The 24,094-nt window shown below is 39.6% G+C and overlaps 1 protein-coding gene across 2 annotated transcripts in view; it reads left to right on the top strand.

Annotated features, from left to right (window-relative positions):
• Positions 1-24,094, top strand: part of SPY (Tetratricopeptide repeat (TPR)-like superfamily protein) — a 94,715-nt gene that overhangs the window by 58,191 nt on the left and 12,430 nt on the right. For both annotated transcript variants that reach the window (XM_087668632.1, XM_087668631.1), the window contains 5 exons: positions 19,356-19,554; positions 20,237-20,431; positions 20,531-20,625; positions 20,735-20,870; positions 21,000-21,217. In XM_087668632.1, coding sequence (XP_087524758.1) covers positions 19,356-19,554; positions 20,237-20,431; positions 20,531-20,625; positions 20,735-20,870; positions 21,000-21,217 — 843 coding nt within the window. The remainder of the gene's footprint in view (positions 1-19,355; positions 19,555-20,236; positions 20,432-20,530; positions 20,626-20,734; positions 20,871-20,999; positions 21,218-24,094) is intronic.

Below are 24,094 nucleotides of genomic sequence, written 5' to 3'. Positions count from 1 at the left end.
GCCAGTCATCTGGTTGCGTAGATTCTTGATTTGAGTGATGAATGCTTAAGCTGTCTCTCCTTCAACAAACTTCTCTGTTGTTGCTATTTGATTCTCCAAGTTCTAAATCCTTGTTTGATTTCATGTTTTGTATTAATTCATGAGCACGTTCGAAGCCTCTAATGCCTTGGCTATATATTAAATCAATGTCAAAATACTATAAGAATAGCTTGTAACTAAGGCACACAATGCATTTGCGTTTTTTCATTTCCATGCTCGTAGAAGAATTGCATTTGGAGGAGTCTTAACACTTGAATTTTATGGGTTAGGGGTGGATTGTGGTTTTGGGTCAGTTTGGAGGAGTCTTAACACTTGAATTTTATGGGTTAGGGGTGGATTGTGGTTTTGGATCAGTCCCCAACATTGTCTTTAGAAGCTTATAAGAATCAAGAATAGTTGCGATTTTAAACTTCCACAAAGTGTAGTTTGTATATCCTAACTTGCTTTCGCTAAAGGCTGGTGGACGAATTCTCAGTATACATTGCCGGTATAACAACACCATCTGATGTGCCAACACTACCACCTGATGCAACATATGAGATTTCTCCTCTTAGTTGTTGAATCCCTTGCCTCTCGTGTATTCTTCACTCCTCAGAGCCCCTTGGGCTTTGATACCATGTAGAAATTACTCGGCACAACAAATAGAATCTGAGCAACTAACATGCCTTTGCTGAGGGTTGGTGGACGAATCCTCGGTGTTTGAATCTGGTATAGCAGGTGTACCATCTGATGTGCTCGGACCGCCACTTGATGTAGCAGACGAAAATTTTTCTCTTCGTTGTTGAAGCCCTTATCTCTCGCATACTCCACTTCTCAGAGTCGACATTTCTCATCTTCGATGTTGAAGCCCTTGTCTCTCGGATACTCTTCACTTCTTGGAGCCCCCTAGGCTCTAGTACCATGTAGAAATTACACGCACAATGGATAGACTTTGAGCAAGGAGTAGAAAATACACAGCAAGAATGAGAACAGAAACTATGTAATTTCAAATGAACTGATACAAAGATGGCTTTGTTCACCTGTGCGCTTCCATTGTGAAGCTTAGATAGTGATCTAGACAGATGATAGACGAAGAGCTTAAGGGTAGTTGGAAGAACTCTAACAACATGAAAGCTAGATTGACGATGGCTTTGGAGGGGTCTTCCTTCTATAGCTTGGCAAGGTAGTCTAGCTGGCATGTCTGACCATGTTATGGTCCTTGATAACTCCCACACAGTGCATGTCAATGCATTATGCCTTGAGTTGCTACTAATATAACTACTCTATCCAACCCAAAGGCTATATCCATAGAGGTCCCTTTTTGCCATTCGGTCACATAGACTTGCATCTCACATGTGCAAGTCATATTACCACATTTGATTGACTTTTAATCAAATGCTAAGCAAAGCAATAAAATTTTACTCTCCTATGAAACGAATGCAATAAACACTAAAACACAAAGCAAGAATAGAGAACAAAGGGAACTCTTATAAATGTATGCTGTAAATGAACGAGTGTACAAGATGCCTAAAAGCAGAGCAATGGAAGTAGTCAGAAAGTGATGCCCATCAAAGACAGATCTTGAGATCTGTAAACGTGTGTGGAAGGGTAGTATGTTATAAATCAAAATATAGTAGTTTGGAGGGCTAGACTCCATAAGCACAAGAATATACTGCTCTCCTAAACACATCGGCTGAAGCAAACGATGATATTGATCGACAAGGCGGCCAACAGGGACAGCAATTGCGGTAGATTTGGGACAGTAAGTGCACCAATAGTAGTGGACAATCGCTAGGTGGAGGGGCTGCAGTTGATGATGGCTGGACATCAGATGGTAATGGGTTGTAGGTTGGATATAGTGTGCCAAGAGCAATAGAGAGGGTGAGGACTGATGTAATCTGCTGAAACCAGCCTTCCTTCTCGGATAGGGTGGTAGGTAAACCTGATTAAGCACTAATTACAGCAAGTAAAAAATTCACAAAACTGAAATGTACACTTTACCATACAATCATGGACATAGGACAACATGTCAACCCCAAAACTGGCACCCCTTGCGGTATTTCTTTAACTTTTATTGCAAATGGATGGAGTACAAGTGAGATTTTGTGACCTCCTCTGATAATCCAAGTGTCTCTTGTTGTCAAAACTAACCAACAAGCCCCCAAACCAATTTTTCCCTTGGTTTGCTTTTGGATTAGCCTTTACCCTGCTCCTTGAAAGACAAATTCAGCCCTAAATTTGATATTGGATAGCCGGCCTCTTGAATATCACTGAAATTTCTAAATTTCAGTTGTTGGAATTAAAGTCTTAGGCCCTCAATTTTGAGCACACATCTTGAGGCGGCTGCTAAAACCCTAATTTTTGTTGTAAATTACAGTTTGCACTAGAGATTGATTGAAATAACTTTAGAAATGGTTGGGGGATGAGAGAGAATGCTATAGAGAGAAATTTTAGAGTTTCATCACCAGAAAAGTTGAAAAACAATTGCTGCTCTACTCACACAGCCATGGAAGTTGTCAGCTACAGCTTAGGACTACTAAAAAGATTGTTGCGCTCTCTTGTATGTTGTCACTTGGACTAGAAGGACCTTGGGCTGCTGTCACCTGCTCTTGCAGAGCTCCAAATTTTTATTAGTTGTAGGATTGATCCTTTGTGGCTGCAAATCACATCAACAACCTCCTCCTCTCTCATAGTGGTTGGAATAGACTACAGTAGCCCCTAAAAACGTTTTCCCCACTTGCATGGGCAAGTTTTGCCAGGTGGCAGCCTTCTAATCCCATTTTCTAGTATTATTCATCTTATTAAATTAATCTTTGGAATATTAATTGTGAAAATTAATTTAATAGTTTTGCTAGTGTTTAAAAAATTAATTTCACTAGCCAATAATTAAATTATCTAGGCAAAATTGTCTTCCAAGTATCCTCGAGTAGTTATTAGGTCTTAGACTGACATTGATTAATTAATTAATGCGTAGTATTTAATGTCACCCTTGACGTTAGTGGCCAATAAATTGGTGTAGACCAAAATTTGATACGGAGTACTTGCTAGCAGCTGTCAGGTATAACTTATTATAACTTTTATCTTTGACACCTGCGACATCCTCGTGGTTCTTGGCTTGCTACTATGAAATAACTGCCTTGTACATCACATGTACTAAACAACCTTGTACATTTGATTAATAATTTAATCAAATATTATTGGCAAGATTAAAGCATCTTAAAATGTAATTTTGCATTGGGCATTTTTATCACATGTGGCAAGGATTCAAGGATTTGAACTATGGCAAATTTATTCTTTGCGAGCACTACTATGTTTTAAAAAAGAGAAGCTTCAACCATCGTTTCGGGTAGCTTTGATTACTATGCTATAATATTGACATGGCTTGAGATTTACTGTTATCATGTACATGTAATGTTGGCTAGATAGCCTAGTATATAATTGTTTTAGCTACAATATGTTAGTATTATGGATTCACATAGAGAGAGAGAGAGAGAGAGAGAGAGAGAGAGAGAGAGAGAGAGAGAGAGAGAGAGAGAGAGAAGTTGAAAGGGACAATCTCCGCAAGGCATTGGATGTTTGGAATCTTTTTGGGCATGCATGTGGCCTCGATATTAATGCCTCGAAATCCTTCTTATCAATTTTACTAAATCAAACTTGCAAAATTGGTATGGCAAGGCGTGGTAATTCCCCATGGAAATGCCACTAGAGATCTAGGGTATCCTTTGGGTTTTGATATACAACCGAGCATTGCTAGATTGTATCTCGCACAAAATTTAAGGCGAAGTTTGTTTATTAGAAATCTCAGGCTTGGCTATTCAATGTCATATGTTGCCGAAACTATCATGTTACCTATGGTCTTATTTTTTGCCGCTTCTACTCGGTTTGCTACTACCTTGAATGATCTTACCTAACATATCCATGCGGAGCTATGGAAAAAGGACTTGCTGTATACGTATATTTCTTGGGTATCTTGAAGCCGTGTTTGCACCCCGAAAAGCATGGAAGAAAAACGTAATTTGGAGGTTGAGATTCATGTTGCGGCTCTTTGTTGGTTACTTTTTTGAGCTATGTGCACTAATCATCATCCTTGGGTCTTTGTCCGTTTTTGTTTGGAAGATGGAGGACTTGTGTAGGTAATACCACCATTTAGGGCCCGTGTTGCCACATTCCCAACACTATCGGTTAGTTCTACATATGTTTCTCTTTGTTGGTGAATCCTTAAGTATCCTCATGGAAACGACTTCTGTAGAAGGTCCAATGGCACCCAATGAAGGATTGTTTGACTTACTCGTTCTAGATGTAACCAACCTTTTGTATATCAACTATAACCAAGACATATTGGCTCAATGATTCAAATTAATTTGATGCTCATTTACTTTGAAAGGCAAGTTATATTATTTGATTGTTTCAAAATATAGTTAAATGTTGATCTTGCTATTCAATGGTGGTGAATGGCTAGAATGCCCTCTAATTATACTTGGGTCGTCATTCACGAGATGTCGAGGAGAAATTATAAGTTTAGTCGAGCGGTCACATTGGCCATAATGCCCAAATGACTAAGATCTTTTCACTTCAGTAGTCACATTGACTAGATGCCCATATAATGAGTGTTTCAGAAAGCAAAACCATCATGCTTAGGATCAAAGGAACAAACCATGAACGGGCGAACCTATACAATTAAGCTCTCTAGAATAAAAATTTAGAAACTTCTAAAAAATTAGGAGGCTACTATCTTTGGAAGTTACTCAAATGGAAATGCTGTTTGCAAGGATTAAATTTGACTTGAGTAACTATCTCAAATTCTTAATCATTCTAGAAATTTTTAGAGTAGAAGGTTTAGAACATTGTTTCTCTAGAAAAGTGACAAGTGACATCTAGCATAGGACATGTGCCATTTTGGTAATTTTCAGTAAACACTTGACGATTGTTGTCTCTACTTTGCACTTTTGAGCACCCAAGCCCCATATCTATATATTGAAGATCTCTCTTCATTTCAAATAGGTTCTTATGTTGAAATTTCAATGACATACATTGTACTCTTCTATCGATCACTCATCCAAGAAGCACTATCCACTTAGCTTGATCTAGTCCAAGCACTAAAGAGGAAAATCAGCTTACTTCCCGAAGTATGCACCCTTGACTCTGATTGTCCTTGACAGGATTGGGATGTTGTTGGATGGTTGAATGTTGAAAAGGTTTTGGCTAATGAGGTAAATCATCTCATGATCAAAGATGACCATTGACTGGTCACCAAAGCCAATGTTGTTTTGGGCCTTCACAAATCTAAGGCTTGGTGGAGAATGGCTGTAATGGAAGGATGACCAAATAAGACTCTCTTGAAATGTCAAGGCTTTCTTTGGATAGTGATGATTGATAAACTTCCACTTGCCTTGGTTCTTTCCAAGTCCCGAATCTCAAATGGCAATTGTTTCTTTTGCATTACCAGTGTGGAATCCTCTCGTCATAGATTTCTGTGGCCAAAAAATATCGTTCTTCTTGTTTGATATTTTGATCGTTGTAATTGGGCTGGCTTTGTACTCCCTCTAACTAGGCCTTTGGCAAGGAAAAATTTAACCACTTCTGCGCAGCCACATATGAAGATATTGTTCACTTTCTCAAATTTTGGGGGTGTTGGCATAACTTGGTCATCCGGAATGCATTCAGTTTTTATTTGGCCTCTCGTGTCTAGGGACACATTGTTGTATTCAGAGAAGTATGATTCAGTATACTAGACATCTAGTGATGTCTAGTATGCAAGCGTATAAAAAGCCATCTCATTTGCATCTAGTGATATCTGGTATGTAGGTGTATGAAAAGTCATCTCATATGTACCCATTTTTTGGGCTTAAAGAAGACAACTCTTGATTGGTTAAAACTACTATTTTTTTTACTTAGCAACGTTTTTCCTGCAGTCTTGGTATCTTGCGGATTAGCTACGCGTGGAACCTTTGTGCTCAAGGCTTAGCCTCTTCATGTGCATCCAACAAGATCAATCAATAGCATGTGCAATGTGCAGAACCAGAGCAACGTGTGTAGAAATTTTTATTCAGGGCAGTATGCTCAGCTTGTGCAAAGACATGGTAGTCTGTGCTTAGTCCTTGCACTATGCAGTGTGCTCATTGTTGAGTGCTCAGTCTCATTCTCCCTCTCTCTCGTGTTGGTATGCTGAGTGCTCTACAACTTGCACGAGCTCTCTCAAAATTCATATAGTCCCCTGGTCAAATTTCAATGTGTTTTATGCTTCAAAATGTAAGCTTTGTTGAAATGTTTACAATTCATATTAAGGTTCAACTTATCATTCTTATATTTTTCTAGTTTTGTTAGAAATAGATTAAGGCAACATATGATTCAGTGTGGGGGTTTGAATCATCATTCTTTTATATCTATACATCTATGAAAGTATGAAACATATGTCATTAACTATGCTGGGATATATATGTCATGAGGACATGTATTTTTGCAAGCTCACTTAACATGTGGATTAATTTTTGATCACATGGTTAAGTGAATGTTGCACATGTGAGACGTAACTAGGGTTCGAGTAAATTAATGAGCATAGGACTGGAGGAAATCATGGGGTGTAAAAGGCAAAAGTTCCTATAAGTTATGCCGCACAAGTACTTGGTGGTTACTGGTGCTAGTTGTTGACTTAGGTCATTCATTTGGCAATAAGTGACAGTTAGTGGCACTAGAGAAGTGATGTTTAATAGTACTTAACGCCAATCTAATAGTCAAAGATGGCACAGAGATACTTGGGAATGAAAGTTGCCTAGCCCATTTAATTATTGGCCAGTCAGTTTATCTTTCAAGGCATTAAAATATTTATCAGATTAATTTTTAGGATTTAATCATTGAAAATTCATATTTAATTATGAATAAGGTTGGAAAAACCAGTTGGAAAGGCTGCCACTTGTCAAAAATGCCCATACAAGACTTAAAAACATCTTTAGAGATTGGAGAGAGGCATTTTAGTATATTCAGCTTGCAAGAGAGGGGGAGGAGATGCTGTTGGTCTGATTTGTAGCCATTGAAGGACCTTTTGAGGCAGCCAGGGGTAGGAGAAGACCAATAAATAGCAGGTGACAGCATCTAGAGGGGCTGTTGAGATAGGGCAACAGTAGTAAATGACTAATTTTCTTTAGTTTTTTGCATCCACAAGCTGTTGAGACAGGGTAGTAGCACTAAATGACATATTTTCTTCACTTCCTTGCGAAGAAAGTCTGAATTTTCTTAGTCCTCAGCATTCTCTCTCATCCCCTAGCCTTTCTATAGTCTTGCTCTGAAGATTACAACATTGCGATTACAAAAAGGCTAGGAAATTTCAGATATCTTTGCCGTAAATCTTAATTTGAAGAAGAAATTAGGGTTTGGCAGTAGCCTTGGGAAGCGTGCCAGAAATTGGAAGCTCCAAGACTTGGATTCAATAGGGCTTAAGCTGTTTTCACTCAAATTCAGGTGTTCAGTCAAATTCAGGTGGAGGGACTAGCAAATCAATGAATTTGGGGCATTTTCCATCTCCATCAAAGCAAGTGAAGGCCAATTGCTTGCCGGAATCAAGCGGCAAATCAGATTGAAGACTTGTTGGTTATTTTGGACAGCAAGGGGAGTTGGAATATTGAAAGGGATTGGGAGAACCCCATTGTACATCAACTTCTTTTTCAATTAAGTTAAATAAATATCAAAAGGGTGCTAGTTTTGGGGCCAATAGGGTGTTCAATTTCGAAGATTATATGGCAGAGTGAAGTTAATTGCTGTAAACAGTGCTTAATCAGGTTATTTACCACCCTATCCGAGGAGGAAGGCTAGTTACATATATGTAGACTCAAGGGTCTTCTATAGCGGGAGCTAGTTCTCCTTCTTTAGCAGATGAACATTCTCTCTAAGGAGGGCCTGGTTTACTTGGCATACAAAAATTTCGTGTGTTTCTTTGCCGTCATTTGCATTCTATGTGATTTGATATAATATAACTTTCCATTACGAGAGAGAGAGAGAGAGAGAGAGAGAGAGAGAGAGAGAACGTGGGGACTAAGTGCCTTAACCATATACAAAATGATTGATTTGCTGCAATTTTGAAAATTAGGGTTTTGAAGCTCGATTTTCGGCATACTTCTAGGCAATAAGCTGATTTTCTTCTTTTAGTGGTTGGACTAGATCAAGCTAGGTAGAAGTACTTCTTGGATGAGTGATACGTAGGAGAATATAAAGCATGTGGCTGAGATTTCAGTATAAGAGCTTATTGGAAATGAAGAGAGAGAGATCTCCAATTTATAGGTATGGGCCTTGGGTGCTGAAAAGTGGAAGGTAGAGGTTACAATGACAAGCATTTGCTGAAAATGACAAGTGTAGGAATGCCATATATCACTTTTCTAGGTGGAACCTTGTGGAATTACTTCGTGCCTACTCAACTAGGAGTGCCTACGAAATTTGATTTGTGGAAGAAATCCTACACTAGTCTTTGCTTGGGTCCCTCTAGGCGAGTTGGTCTCTTTTCTTGTAGTAGTGATGTGTGGTGCCTTTGAAGCTCTAGAAGTAAAAGCCCTAGACATCTCTGGTTCTTGTACTCAATGACTTGGCAGAGAGGTTTGAAGTCCTCTTACAAGAGGCAATGATACCTCCCCTGTATGTCATAGTACATCGTACATTAGCATATATAGTATTCCTATATCTAGAGCTTTGTCTCACAGAGTTGGCACATTTGATCCTCTGGTTGGATATCTATACATTTGCTTGTCTATGTTCTTAGTTGATGGGAGGAGATGCGCATCTGTCTAATAGCAGCCGGTATGACTTGGGAGATGTGTGTCCATATAATGTGGTGAGACAACAAATCCATGTAGAAAGTGGCTTTGGTAAAACTCCATGTTTGGTCCTAAAGGTAGAGACTGTTGGATCTATGTTCTCCCTATCTCAACTCCTATGTTTGGTCCTAAAGGTAGAGGCGCTATTCAATCCATAGAAGCTCATCCAAGTTGTCATGTATGAGTAGCAACATTCCTTTAGGCTCTCACTTGTTAATTGTTTAGAGGAGGTCAATGCCAATTTGGGATATTTGTGGTGTGGGAGCTCTTGTAGCCTTTGTAAGTAAGGCAATGGTAGCTATCATAGCCTTTGTAAGAAAGTGAGTGCTCTAAAGTGTGGCTTCACAACCATAGGTGTTGCCGCTAACTTTGCACTAATGATAGGGTGTGGCGGTGGAGGGCTTACTCATGATCATGCATGATATCATCATTATCAATGACCTCTCTATGCAATCCCAATCATCATAGTGGTTTTGCTCTTGGCGAGTCTAGTCAAGAAGAAGCCTCAATCGTTTGTGGTTTAGGTTGCAATCCCAAACCTCGGCTTCATATAGAATAGCTGTGACTAGAGTGTTAGACAACCATACACTAGCTCTCAAGGGCTCCTAGTGTTGCTTAGCCATTCACCAGTCGGTCAGGCCTTAGCTGCCTTCCTTAGTACATAGATCAAGTTACCCATGTTACTAAAGTGTTGAATACCATGACTTTGGTTTTTCCAAGATCCTCTATGAGATCTCTATCTCTGCAAAATAGATATAGTGCATCCAAGTGATGCTACAAGCCCTTGGATGAGTCTAAAATGAGTACAATATCATTGGCATATAATAGGGTCGATAACAATACTCGAGCGAGATTGCCTCTAGCTTCATTTTCCTATCAATGTAGTTAGACTCCTCGTCTCTGTATAATCCAAATAGTGTGGGCAAAGTGGGCATCCATGTTTTATTCTTGTGGTGCTATCAATCCTCTCAAACATCCGTGTTTTATTCTCTTGTACCATGCACAAATGCCCCATTGCATACCATCTCGCAGTCCAATCTCTTGCAATCTTTGCATGAAATGTGCTTGGGATACTATGTCAAATTCCTTATAGAAATCCACAAAGCAACAATAAATTTTCATCTCCGGCTCAATCCTCCCAAATGATTGCCTTGAGTGTGAGGATATGGTCCAATGTGGTGTATCCACGTCTAAAACCAGCTTGCCCCTTTGTTCTCCTATGGATCTAAAGTTGAAGACTTACATTTGAAAATTCACAAGATTGGAATTGAGTATGAGGAGTGGTTCAAATATGTAGAAATTCTTGAACGACTTCCAAGCTAGGAATGTAAATTACAAGATTATCCAAGTTAGGAAATCCCACCCTTCAACCTTAAAATTGATAGTTTGGAGCCATTTTGCCATATCAAAACCTAGATTACTTATGGATTCTTGTTGTGAAGATCTTTCTAAAAGGGTTTGATCACATTTTTTCACTTAAAATTGTTTGCCTTTTAATGTTCTTAAAGAAAATGTTGCCAGGTCACATTAGTGATACACTTCTCCCCTACTTGACCTCACTATTCATGAGGAAAGGTGCTGGACTCTTACATTGTTATAGAAGTGTATATTGTCTAGTCTTAAATTAGTGCTCTCACACTCATCCACTAAATAAAAAGCTGGCAGTGGAGGTTTGAAAATAGGTTCAACAATTGGAACTAGCACCACCATCGGTAGAAAGAGCTAATTTATTCCTAGGAAGGCTATAAGGCATGCTGAACTTTAAATGCTTGGACTTCAACGATCTTTGCTAAAATTGGGTGATTGTGTTCGTCACTATGTTGAAATAAGTATGAATTCGGCTTCGAAAAGAGTGGTGCTAGCTGAAGATCTAGAGGCACTACCATCCCATTCTTGTCAAGAATCTCATGCATCGTTTAAGACCGAGCATTCTAGTTGAGGAAATCTGAATTGAAAGGAAATCTGAATCTGCTAGAGAATAAGAGGAAAATGCAAGCTATGGGGGCTTGCCAATGAAGAGACGGATGGGAGGAACTATGAGTAACTTCATTTCTCATGAAATGTATGCATTAGAGTCATTTTTCACTTTTGATTGCTGTGCTATTGCTTTACCTATGGGTCCCAACCCTTGCAAGCTCATGATGAGCCACTTTCTTTAGGTGTTTGGTTGGGTGCTTGATTTTGCCTTGCTAGTTGCCTTACCCATTGCATGCACTAATGCAACCAGCGTTCCTTCTTGGCAAGGGTGGTGATAACCGGATTTTACTCGAATTACAACAGGCACTAGATACACAAGTAAAATACACACTTTACCACTTTATCTTGGACAATTAACACATGATTGGCCCTAACAAATGGGTACCTCTTGCACTATTTCTTTTTCTTGTATTGCTATAAGGTTGAAGTATATTGAAATGTAGGCTGATCTCCTTCAATCTTCAATACAAATGGTTGTCATCATAAATGACCGGCAGTGCTTGGGCAGAAATTTCCCCTTGATTGTACAACAATTGGGGCTCAGTTTGGGGCTTAAATCTCTTGAATGTGGGCCACAATCATTTTGGAATGGGCTACCCCTCGTATCAATCGCAAATTAATGCCTTGAACAAGTACACGAAGTACCTAGATCTTGAGTAATTGAGCAGAGATCCGAAGGTGGCTGTGGAAACCCTAATGATTGCTGCAAATTAGGGTTTCAGCAGCAAATTCTTCAAGTGCTATTCACCAATGGCTGGAATTTGCTAAGAAGTGCGGAGGAAATGTCATAGGACGAGACAGAAAATCAGCTGAAAGGGGTATCTTTTGAATGGTAGGTCTAATGGAAATTTTGGTGGTGCCAAGAGCTTTGAAGGGGGGTAAATCTTTAGTTTGATTGATGAGCCCTCCTCTTTCAGCACTGCTGCCTCTCATTGAGGTGGAGAAGGAAACTTGCTACCCTTGTCTTTTCGCACTGCGCAATTAGTTGTCGCTTCTCTCAGAAGTCAGATCTCATTTGGTGGTAGCTTTTTCCTCCCTTAGCCTCTAAATGGTGGAATGACCCCCAACCAACCCCCAAACAGCCTTGCGTTAGCTTGCGTGGGTGATTTTGACAAGTGGCAGCCTTCTAATAGCACTAATTTAAAAATTAGTGCCTAGTCCCACAATGTCACTATTGGACATTCAATGGCCCAATTAATGGCCTAGACCCCGAACTAACTCCAAGTACCCACAAGTACATGCTTGGCATAACTTAGTACAACTTTTGCCAATGTCACCCACTGTTTGCTTGGGTTACCGAGTTTGTCATTGTGACTTAATTGAGTTGCATTCCACATGTGCTCCTCACATGTGCACAACTTAATAATGCCAAAGCTAGGCATTGAAAGTACACATGCTCATGATAATGAAGCTCTCTTGGTTCATTGGCATGCAACTTTGCAAGTTCTCCAATATGTGCAAGACCATCTGTCATAAATCGACTGATAAAAAAATGAAGAGAACGGAAGGGAACATAGTCCGACTTTCAAATGGCATGAGCTACTTTTTGCCTCCTGGCCTTGCCTAGTTATTGCTAGCCACTCGCATCGTAATCCGATTGCCAGCCATCATTAGTTGGTGAGTCCTACTATTCTTGGACTCTCTTTAATTCTAGGCTTCCCTAAACCCCGTTCGGGCGCCCAAGGCCTCGGACGGTCATCCCTCGTGCTTGTTTCCCGTAATTTACCTTATAAATATAACATTTTCTTCCCCTTAAGAATTGGTTTCGTCCTTGAAAACGATACTTGGAAGGTCTAACTGTCAATTGGGAAACCTTTTTCTTAGGGTACTTACTCGCTCCCATGTTGAGCTTTCTTCTGAACAATCTTTCCACTTAACCAAACATTCTTGATAAATAGTATTCCTTGTTCGTCTATTACGAACATTTAATATTCTTTTTGGTTCATGTGGATTAGATTGGTCATCTAATAGCTCCTCAATATTATCATTTAAGATTAGATTATCCAAATCACCCAACTTCTTCCTTAACTTACTTACATGAAAAACTGGATGTATCTTACTACCAGCAGGTAGTTGGAGCTTGTAAGTCAGTTCTTCCACCTTTTTAAGTATTGTGAAAGGACCACAATACCTGGGTGAAAGCTTTGGACATTGTCCCGTTTTCATGGTTTTGGTTTGTTCAGGCACCTTAAGATAGACCAATTCTCCTTCTTCAAAGGAGATGTCTGTTCGGTGAGGATCTGCATAAGCTCTAGCTTAATTTTGAGCTTTTTTAATATTTTCTTGAGCAAATTTTAACATACTATTCATATCCTTCAAAAAATCCTTAGCTGCCTGAACCTTTTCCTTATGCAGTCCTACTGCATGAGGAGCTTTGGGCTGAAACCCATACATTAACATAAATGGACTATATCTAGTGGAAGAGTGCTTGGCACTATTATATGCAAACTCTGCTATCCGTAGATACTCTTCCCAATTAGTTTGCCTTTTACTTACATATGCCCTAAGCATATCTTCAAGGATTTGGTTAACCCTTTCCCTTTGCCCATCAGTTTGCGGGTGATCCGCCGTACTCATGCTAAGTTTAGTATCCAACTTTCTAAATACCGCACGCCAAAATTGACTTTCAAGTTTTCTATCCCGATCAGAAACTATATTTGCCAAAAGGCCATACAATTGATATATGTTCTCTACGAACAATCTAGCCAATTTTGGTGTTTTAACATCAGTTGAGAACCTAGCCATTTTGGTTAACCTATCCACAATCACCCACACAGAGTCGTGCCACCTTTGTGTTCTGGGTAATACAACAATAAAATCCATGGAGATACTCTCCCATTTTCTTGAAGGAATCTCTAGTGGATGCAGAAGTCCTCCCATTTTCAATCTTTCAACTTTATTAACCTCGCATTTATTACATTTGACCATATAGTCAAGGACGTCCTTATTCATTCCAGGCCAATAGAACTGTCTTTTAATAAGACTATAAGTCTTATTAACTCCTGGATGTCCCTCGCTAGGGATATCATGACACTCAAAGAGTATCTGGCGCCTTATTTCTGTATCTTTCGGGACACATACGCTACCCTTGTAGAGTAAATAACCATTATCAATGGTAAAATTCTTCCACTTGAATCCGGTTTGAGCAACCCCTAATGCTCCATTTCCTTGTTGAACATCCTCAGATATTGCTTTCTCAGTAGAAGCACTTTCATTTGGATCCCCATTTTTTATTGCTTCCCATATGTTGGAATATGCCAGATCAACCTGGCATTTCCCTTTTAAAGATTCAAGCAAGTCGGAAGTGAATTGAGTAAAACTCAATTAATTTATGATGGGCATTCTGCTGAGTGCATCAGCTACTATATTATACTTTCCTTTTCTATATCTTATCTCATAGTTGAACTCTTGGAGGAGTTCGGCCCATCTGGCTTTATGCCCTTGTAGATCCGGTTGATCATTAAGCCACTTAATGCTTTCATGATCCGACAGGATCAAAAGTTTGGCACCGTACAGATAGTGCCTCAATTTTTTCATTGCATGTACTATTGCATACAGCTCTCTCTCATAAACAGAATAATTCTTTTTTGCACGGTCTAATTTCTTGCTTTCAAAAGCAACTGGTCGACCCTCTTGTAATAAGACCGCGCCTATCGCCTTATCACTAGCATCAGCTTCAACCACAAATGGTTTATTGGGATCCATAATTAATAGTACTGGAGTTGTAGCAATAGCTATCTTAAGTTTTTGAAAACTTTCATTTTGGTCTGTTCCCCAATTAAAGCTCTTTCCTTTCCCTTTAAGTTGGTCTGTCATTGGAACAACTATTTTGGCATAATCTCGAATGAATCTACGATAAAGTCCAGATAAACCTAGGAAGATCTCCAGCTCTTCTAGGTTCCTTGGAGATGACCATTCAATAATTGCCCTTACTTTTTCTGGATCCATCTTGATTTTCTCTTTCGAGATAATATGTTCCAAATATTTGACCTCTTGTGGGAAGAACTCGCATTTAGTTTTCTTCGCATAAAGGGATTGTGTTCTTAACAGTTGGAATACCAATTGTAAGTGGTCCAAATGTTATTCTCTTGATTTGCTAAAGATCAAGATATCATCCAAGAAGACTACTATAAAATGTCCTAGATAGGGCCGTAAGACACTATTTATCAGCTTCATAAAGGTAGTTGGTGCATTAGTGAGGCCAAAAGGCATCACCAAAAAATCATAATGCCCGTATCTTGTACGAAATGCTGTCTTAGGAACATCTTGTGCCTTAATTCTTACTTGGTGATAGCCTGATTTTAAATCTATCTTTGTGAAGAAATTTGCCCCTTGTAATTGATCAAAAAGATCTTTCATTTTGGGCATAGGAAATTTATTCTTCACCGTTATTTTATTAAGTGCTCTATAATTAACATAAAGTCGCATAGAATCATCTTTTTTATTTACTAATAAAATTGGCGAAGCCCAAGGTGAATTACTGGGTTGTATAAACCCTTTATCAAGGTAATCCTTAATTTGTCTTTCAACTTCTTGGTGCTGTGTTTCACTTAACTTATATGGTGGTTTAGAAATAGGGTGTGTATGCTTATTTGTGTCAATTGGGTGATTTATATCACCCCTATCTGGTGGAAGGCCACTAGGTAAATCAGAAGGAAACACATCTTTAAATTCATCTAACAAACTACTTAATTCATTATTTACATTCAACTCATAAACATAAAAAAATTGTTGCTTTATATTACGGAAAGTAAAAGTGTTTTGTACAGGAAGAGACCATAACATGTATACCTCACAAACTTCCTTCTTTATCAGCTTCTGAACCTCAGCGTAACACAACAAAGGATTATCAGATACTTCATGTTCACCTTGAATGACAAAAGTCTTACCATCCCTTTCAAATTCCAGTGTATTATGATGATAACTACGTTTTAAGGATGGTTACAATCCCCATAGCTACTCCCTCCCTAGAGCAATATCGGCTCTTTCCGTATTCATAATTTGGAAATCAAGTTTATCTTTATATCCTTGAATCTCAATTTCCAAATTGGATACCATTGTATCCCATATTTTATTATCTTGACCTTGCATCATACGAACAACATATTGATGTCCACTCTTTTGTTGGGGAAGTTTCAATTTTTCGACAAGTGCATAATTTATGAAATTGTGGGTAGCAGAGTCATCAATCATGACTCTAATCCTCTTTCTAGCTATCAATCCATGCACTCTAACTAAATCATGTGGCCCAAAGGTAGGCTGCCACATAGAAGTTGACATACAACACTTGTGTTGTACATCCATGTGCAAGACCTTTAAAGATTTATACCTTTCATGCCCCTTTAATTCTAAGGTTTGCACTATATGGATTTGTTTTTCCTTTCCCTTGCCCTTGTCCTTATCCTTTCCTTTGTCTTCCCCCTTTTTCCTTTGAGGGCAATTCCAAGCAGTATGGTTAGGGGATAGGCAATTGAAACACAACTTTTCCTTTTTGGCCTTATCAAAGTCGTCTGGACTTAACTTTGGCCTTACATATTGTTTCTTTTCAAAAGGTTGTGTTTTCCCCTTAAAAAATGGCATTTTCCTTTTAAATTTACCCACAAATTTTGAGGTTTCCAATTCCTTAGACTTGGGCTCTATATTAGTGAGCCTAGTGAGTGTACCTGGACGCGTACTATCTTCATTGATTAATGCAAATTTAATTGCCTCTTCCAGCGTCTTAGGTGAACTCCTTTTTACTTCCTTTTTATAGGCCTTATCTAGTCCCCTAATGAATCCTCTTGTCTTTTGAAATTCATCTATTCCTTCCAATTTGAGGATTATCTCACGATATTCCTCCAAATATGTCAGCAGGGGTCTTCCCTTTTGTCTGACATAATCCCAATCTTCCCAATTTCTTTCCATTTCATTTTCATGAAGGAATTGTTTTAAAAAGACGGATTCAAATTGAGCCCAAGTTTCAGGTATTTTATTTGCCTCCTTTAAAGTTCGCCACCATTTATACGCTTTTGGCCCCAAAGTTAAACTAGCCTCCAGTGCTTGGAGATGTGGTGGAGTATTTTTAAGTTTATGTAAATCTTCCCATTTTTGGAGAAAATTAAAGATTGTGTCTTTATTTCTATCTTTTTCCTCCCCGTGAAACTGAGGGGGTTTCATATCTTTTAGAACTGGATTATCCCTCAACTTGTGGTGGGGTTCCTTAGGATCTCGCATAGTCACATCTAAATGTTTCCATGAAGATGGGATATTCGAGGTTTCTATCTTATTTTTATCCCTTTCTAACAATAAAGTTAATTGAGATTTTATTTCAGTGAGTGTTTGAGTTAAAAATTCCATTTGAACCCCCTGAGCCGGCACACGAGCAGTAAGATCATCAAATTGTTCTCGTGTAGCAAAGAATTCTTCCCACTGTTCTTCTTGCATTTCCATTTCATGGGGATCTACCATAGGGTGGTCCCCAGGACTAGAACCTTCCATTACTCCTTCTTTCCCTTTTTCTGCCATTAATACACTGGAATTGGAAAGCAAAGATAAGAAATTGGCATACAAAGTAAAGTACTTCCCTAGTTATGATGACAGGGCAACTGTTGCTGGTTTTATTAATAAACCGGAAGAGTGAGGAATAATTTTTATCTTCCCGAACTAAGCCAGTCACGCCGGAAATGAAGTTCTTTGGCAGAAAACGGGACTATCACGTGAACCACCAGTATGTCTTTTATGTGTAGGACGAGTCTGACTGATTTCAATCAGCTGATAACGGATTTGGCTCCTAACTTCAGTTGGCTGGTGACGAACCATTGAATGATTGCTCTCCCAAGACAATTGGTGTCACGTGAGGCACGTGAAGTACTGTCTCACGCTTTTGATCTCCCTGCGGCGTCTCACGCGAAGAGACGTCTCCTTGCAGCGTCTCACGCTTTTCACCCCCCCCATGCGAGGTCTCTTCGCTTTTCGTCTCCACACGGCCAGTTTTAACATATGACGGGTGACGTGTCCGTCAAACGCTTGGCCCTCGCCTGTAATCACCTGAAAAAGACTTCACGAATGACTAACAAAATCAGGACTGGACGGCTCCAACAGGATGCGATGGCAGCTCTGATACCAATGTCATAAATCGACTGATAAAAAAATGAAGAGAACGGAAGGGAACATAGTCCGACTTTCAAATGGCACGAGCTACTTTTTGCCTCCTAGCCTTGCCTAGTTATTGCTAGCCACTCGCATCATAATCCAATTGCCAACCGTCATTAGTTGGTGAGTCCTACTATTCCTGGACTCTCTTTAATTCTAGGCTCCCCTAAACCCCGTTCGGGCACCCAAGGCCCCGGACGGTCATCCCTCGTGCATGTTTCCCGTAATTTACCTTATAAATATAACACCATCCTTCCTCTGGGATCATCTATGGAGAGGTGATCACTCGGGCAGGCAGCACAGATTTTGATTGGGTAGGTGATGTGGACACTAGCAATCATCTGGATTTCGAGTCATTCTTGGTTCAAGGGCAATCTCATGTGGTAGTAAGAAGGAACCCACCATTCTTCTTTCTTCAATGGATTTGGAGTGGACGGAAGCAACCCACCATTACTCTTTGTTCATTTGATGTGGAGTGCACTGCTGCTTGTGTGGCTAACTAGGAGACAATGTGTTTAAGGGAGATTGCTTGTAGTCGTTGGTTTTGCACTGTGGCAGCTCACTGTGCTTTGATGTTCATATGTTCCATGTTCTTAGTGCAAACCCTATGTTCCAGGTTCATATGATGCGTAACCTACTTTGTTTGGGAGTGCAGCTCTTTGTCATTTCAGCTCCTTCGGAGCTTAAGTCCAGCCTTTATCTAAGAGGTGGTGTTTATGGGCCCTAAGTCTATTGGGCACATTAGGAGCTTGTCCCTTTAATCATTCATTGATTCTGTGGGTCTTTTGATTGTCTATTACCTGCTTGTTGCCTTTGGGATTTATTGGTTATCCTTGTATGCAGCCTGCTGTTTCTGTGATGGGCTCAGTTTATGCAGCATTTCTTCATTCACATATATTCCTTGCAAACAGTCCTGTGTTTGTGCAGTCAGTTGTGTTCAGCTCATTCATGCTACATTTTCCTTCTACTGGCTGTCATTCTGACAGTCTATCTTCTTCATTCCAGTTAGTCAGGGTACAGAATTGTGTCAAATCTGATTATGGTTTTAGGTTAATCTCTCCTATGATTCTGGCTAGGATGTGCATCAAAACTTGAGTATAGAAACTAGTTACCAAAGAGTTGCGCAGATGAAACTAGAGTTGCTACTTTACAAGTTATGTGAGAGAGGTTTGCTTTCTAACTAGTTAGTGAACAATTACAATTTACTCTTGGACTTTAGGTTGAGATATATATGTTTTCTAGGTTTTAAGTCATATTGTATTCATTAAGTAAGGGCTTAGTTTTAATTGATTAGATTGAATATAGAGAGAAGTTCTGTGACTGTGTATGGTGGTTTTTTGTCTGGTGACTTGTTGATTCTCATTTGTCAGATTTTTACCTCTCTTTTGCTGATTTTGTGAGAGGACTTGTCTTTGTGTGAATTTGTTGCAGAGAGTGGGGAAAGCGATTTTGTCGTCTTTATCCAGAGTTCACATCATGGGACAATAAGAAAGATGCTGACCGTTGTCTAGTGATTGGATACATTTCACCTGATTACTTCACACATTCAGTTTCCTATTTTGTTGAGGCCCCACTTGTCTACCATAATTACTCTAGCTACAAAGTGGTGGTGTATTCTGCAGTGGTAAAGGTAAGAAGCCGTTTTGACATTCTTTTGATGCTGAGCAATGCGGCTTTTCAGGCTGAATCCAGCTTTAATCATGTATAATTTGATTGGACTTTGGTGCAAGTTTAAGTGGACCTAGTGTGGATATACTAGTCCACAAAATGCACCAAGTATGCAAAAAACATACTCCAAGCCCTTTGCAGAGAATTAAGGATCTAAATGCTCAGGGAAATAAAACATCATCATTCTCCTTGTAATCTGGACCTAGACTAATAGAGCATTCTCCTCTATTATGCTGATTCAATCTTGTTGAGTGCCTTAGAGCATGAGTGGATTAAAATCAATTGGCACTTGAAACTGCTAAAGATATCCTAGCATTTGAATTTTCTAATTCATCATTCTTGTGAATTTTTGCAAGGTTGCTCATTCATTAGTTTCTCAGTGCCTCTTTACATTTGATTAGATACCTCCTTTATATATGCACAGCTTGCAGATGGACATGCATATCAATTGACTTTATCCTGTGATGAAATATAGCCAAGCATGATGAATGTATTGGAGCAGGTTTTCTCATGCTTGTCTTTAACAATGGATGCAGATGCTGGGTGCCATGTGCATATCCATATCAAGTCTTTTAGGACAGATCCTTGTGCATATGTTTTACCTATTGCTGTAAGTACTTACGTTTTTTGGTTCCTAATGTTAGGCTGATGCCAAAACTTACCGGCTGAAAGATATGGTTATCAAGAAAGGTGGTACATGGAGAGAGATCTACGGTATTGATGAGAAGGTGGTAGCCAGCCTTGTAAGGGAGGATAAAATTGACATCTTGGTTGAACTAACTGGGCACACGGCAAATAATAAACTTGGTGTGATGGCATGCAGGCCTGCACCTGTTCAGGTCTGATATAAATGTTTATTTGTTATTTTTGGTTCTAGCTGAACAGCAAGAGGAGAACAAATCTATTACTTCCTTGAAGTTGTAAGTGAATTTTCACAGGCTACTTGGATTGGCTATCCAAACACAACTGGGCTTCCAACAATAGATTACCGCTTCACTGATGCCTTGGCTGATCCTCCAACAACCAGACAAAAGTAAACAGAGTACTTAACTAAATAGGGTTGTAATTGTGAAGATTGTGATGCCCAGTGCCCAGTGCAGTGCAGGAAGCTAACCTATTTGCTTTATTCCTTCTTTTGCCAGACACATTGAGGAGCTTGTGAGACTTCCAGGTTGCTTCTTGTGCTATACACCATCTCCAGAAGCAGGCCCAGTTGTGCAGGCACCAGCTCTGACAAATGGTTTTATAACATTCGGAAGCTTTAACAATCTTGCAAAGGTGGCTGGAATCATAGTCTAAAAAATTGTCTTAAAGTTTTCTTTTAACATCACCAGCTTGGTCACTTGCAAGTAGGCCATGCGGCATGAGTAGTTAATGACTCTAAATCATGCTTTTTTGCATAACTAGATCACATCCCGTGTTCTCCGTGTATGGGCAAGAATACTTTGTGCAATTCCAACTGCAAGACTGATAGTGAAATGCAAACCATTTTGCTGTGAAAGCGTTAGAGAGACATTCCTTACAAAGTTAGAGGGGCTAGGAGTGGAGTCGCTCCGTGTGGATCTCTTGCCTCTGATTCTCTTGAATCACGATCATATGCAAGCATATGCACTCATGGATATCAGGTTGGTTTTCATGCATAACCTTGAGAAATGATTTCATTGTTAAGCTGAATAAAGTTCTGTATTAGTAGATTGTCCTTGCAAGTTACAGGGTCATCCTTGTTGCCCTTATAAATTTTTTTCCACCTTGTCATCATCTTTTTGGGCTATTGTTGCTACTGGTGTACCACATCAACCTATGAAATGGCTTAAGTGTGGATAGTACCCAAAAGAACTACCTGGGCTTTTGGATCTTCAGATGCATACCTTGTTATACAAAGAATGTACCTGCAACACACACACATTTTTGCAGTTTGTTGACATAGAGTCTTTCCTTATAACCTCTAAATAGTCTGTGTTCTGCGTTTTTGTGTGAGTGATTTTGATTTGCATCCAAGATCATGCTGAGATCTACAGAAACACAGGACTTATGAAGCTTAATTCTCAATAAATTTTGCAAGCAGGGATGCTGGAAGCTCTCAGTCTCATTAAATTTTGCAAGAAGGCAGCTGGAAGTTTGGCAGTTTCATGATGCAACAATATGTGATATAAAACCATTGATTGGAATTAGGCACCTAATTTGGCTAGCAGATAGTGTTTGAGGTACCTTAGAGGCATTTTAATGTTGTTCTGTTTGCAGTTCAAACTCTTACCAAAATGAATTTAATATGAAAGTGTGCCATGGTGATGGGCAGGTATTACCTCTTGGTGTGATGGTAGGATGTGAACTTGTTGAGAAGTGAAGTTGTTGTCAAAGTTAGGGGAGGATTACAGCATTGTGATGGTAACACTGGAGGCAGAGAGCAGTGCACCAACTGTGTTCTGGCAGTGGGAGCTGGAGTACAGGAGGGCGAGCGTTGGGCAAGCAGCTCGTGGTTGGGCGCTTGGGTGCTGACTTGAAGTCAGTGGCCCAGGGATGATTTCACAGGCATGTGGGGAAGGTATACACAGGCCTTGTGTGTCCTGATGTGATGAAGGTTCGGGATGTCTTCAATCTCCATGTGTTGGGGCTGTCGCAAGCCACATGGTCTTTGGCATGAACAGCACCATGTTTTGTGTTGATGTGCACTCGATGGTTCAACTCTTTTCAACTTCCCCAATTAAACCACTTATAGACCTTTGCAATGGTCCAAAGCTCACCCCACCCAAAAAGAAAACGGGTGCCTAGACCTGCATTAAATGCAGTCCTCTGCACAGTCTCGTCTTACCAGCAGCAATTAAAAAACCATTACTTTCATCTACTTTCTCTTGAACCTTGCTCTCACACTTATACATTAAAATACTCTTTCTCTCTTGCTTTCTCTATCTCATGCATTCTCTCTCTCTCTCTCTCTCTCTCCTTATTCTCAAGTACCATGGTTTCTCACAACATGGCTGAGTTTGAGATACCTGTTGTGAATGAATCCCAATGTATGGAGAATGTCATTTTGACTTCTCCTGATCTTGAACATAAGATGGGTGTGATCTTGAGGGTTTAGGGTTATAATGATAGTTGATTGAGCTATACTCTCGTCATTTTCCGTTTGTGTCACAGCCATGTGTAAGTTGCCTCTTCAGTTGCAACATGACCCTTCAAAGGGAAGAAGAAGGAACCTGATGAGACTAATATTGATTTGTGCTTGGCCAAATGGATGGCATGTTTTGACTCGTATCAATTTGATGATATGCAATGCATCAGATATATAAATAATGGTTCAAAGGAAGGCGTATGCTTGGTGGGTAGGGCTTTATCTTAAGCTCGAGACATGGGCCCAATTTCAATCGGTTTTATAAAACAGTTTGAAGATTTTCACAAATCATTAGAGTTGGATATAGGAAGGTAAACCTTGGACGTGTATTCTAGGAGTTTAAGGACCTTTTACACAAGATGAAGGCCATGGACGACCTGCAAACATTATTCTATGTGCATTATCTTTTTGGGTTGTCGTCAGAGTATGATAGTGAGGGATTGTGCAACCCTTTGAATTCTTCTCCTTGATTTTTTGATTTTCTAGCTTGCTGCCTATTGGGATAGCCCTTTGCAATGTGATCATCCTGTTCACAAATGAAGCATTTATTTGCAGCCATTAATTCCCTACGCTGTGCCAATGATTTCCAGCCCTTTCTTTGCTATTTTGACCTCCTTCAGGTCGATTTTCAGATCTGCCCCTTTTCTTAGGCTTAGAGATCTTTTTATTCAGCTTCTTCCCACTCTCTTGGAAGCCTAGATTCTTCCTATGCAGCAAAGCATTGGTTGTAGTAGCAGTCTCTTTATGAGCTGAGACATGCTAGACACTGTAGATTTTATGCAAAAATCCTTGATTCCTTTGGGCAGCTCACATATATATTTTGCCACTTGCTCATGAAGGGATATTGGACGATAAGAAGTGTCGGGCAGCAATGCAGCCCAATATTTCTTATTGTATTACTCTAAATTCTTGCATTCCTTTACATCAAGCTTACTCCCAGCTATCATGGTGTCCACCTCAAAGGTACTTGTCAACATATTTGATGCAAAAACTTGCTTGAATTGTATGCATGTTGATGGTGCTTTTCCTTGCATGAAGAGTGTGGACCACCACTGCAATGCATTTCCTTTCAAGAAAGTCGTTGCCTTCCGAATCTTAGAGGATTCAGTGAAGTTTCCCCCTGTATATGCTACATTAAATTGTTGGATGAAAGTCAAAGCTTTCAGCCTATCTTGCATACCATTGAAGGACTCAAACTTCACTCCTTTTGCACCCTCATCATAGTGTTTTGTTGGTTCCCTAGGAGTCAAGTTGTCATACGCCGGCAACTGTAGAAAGGGTGCAATTGCTATATTTACATTATGAGCAAATCTAAAAGAAGTATTTGCACGATCGGTACTCATTCCTTGAGCTCCATATGCATTTGGGGATATAGATGCATTACCAAACATGC

The sequence above is a fragment of the Lygodium microphyllum genome, chromosome 26, assembly GCF_053477565.2.
Source record: "Lygodium microphyllum isolate KBCC chromosome 26, Lygodium_microphyllum_v1.1.10, whole genome shotgun sequence".
In the NCBI taxonomy this organism is placed as follows: domain Eukaryota; kingdom Viridiplantae; phylum Streptophyta; class Polypodiopsida; order Schizaeales; family Lygodiaceae; genus Lygodium; species Lygodium microphyllum.
Note: the sequence above shows the minus strand (reverse complement) of the source record. Positions and strands in the feature narration are given on the sequence as shown.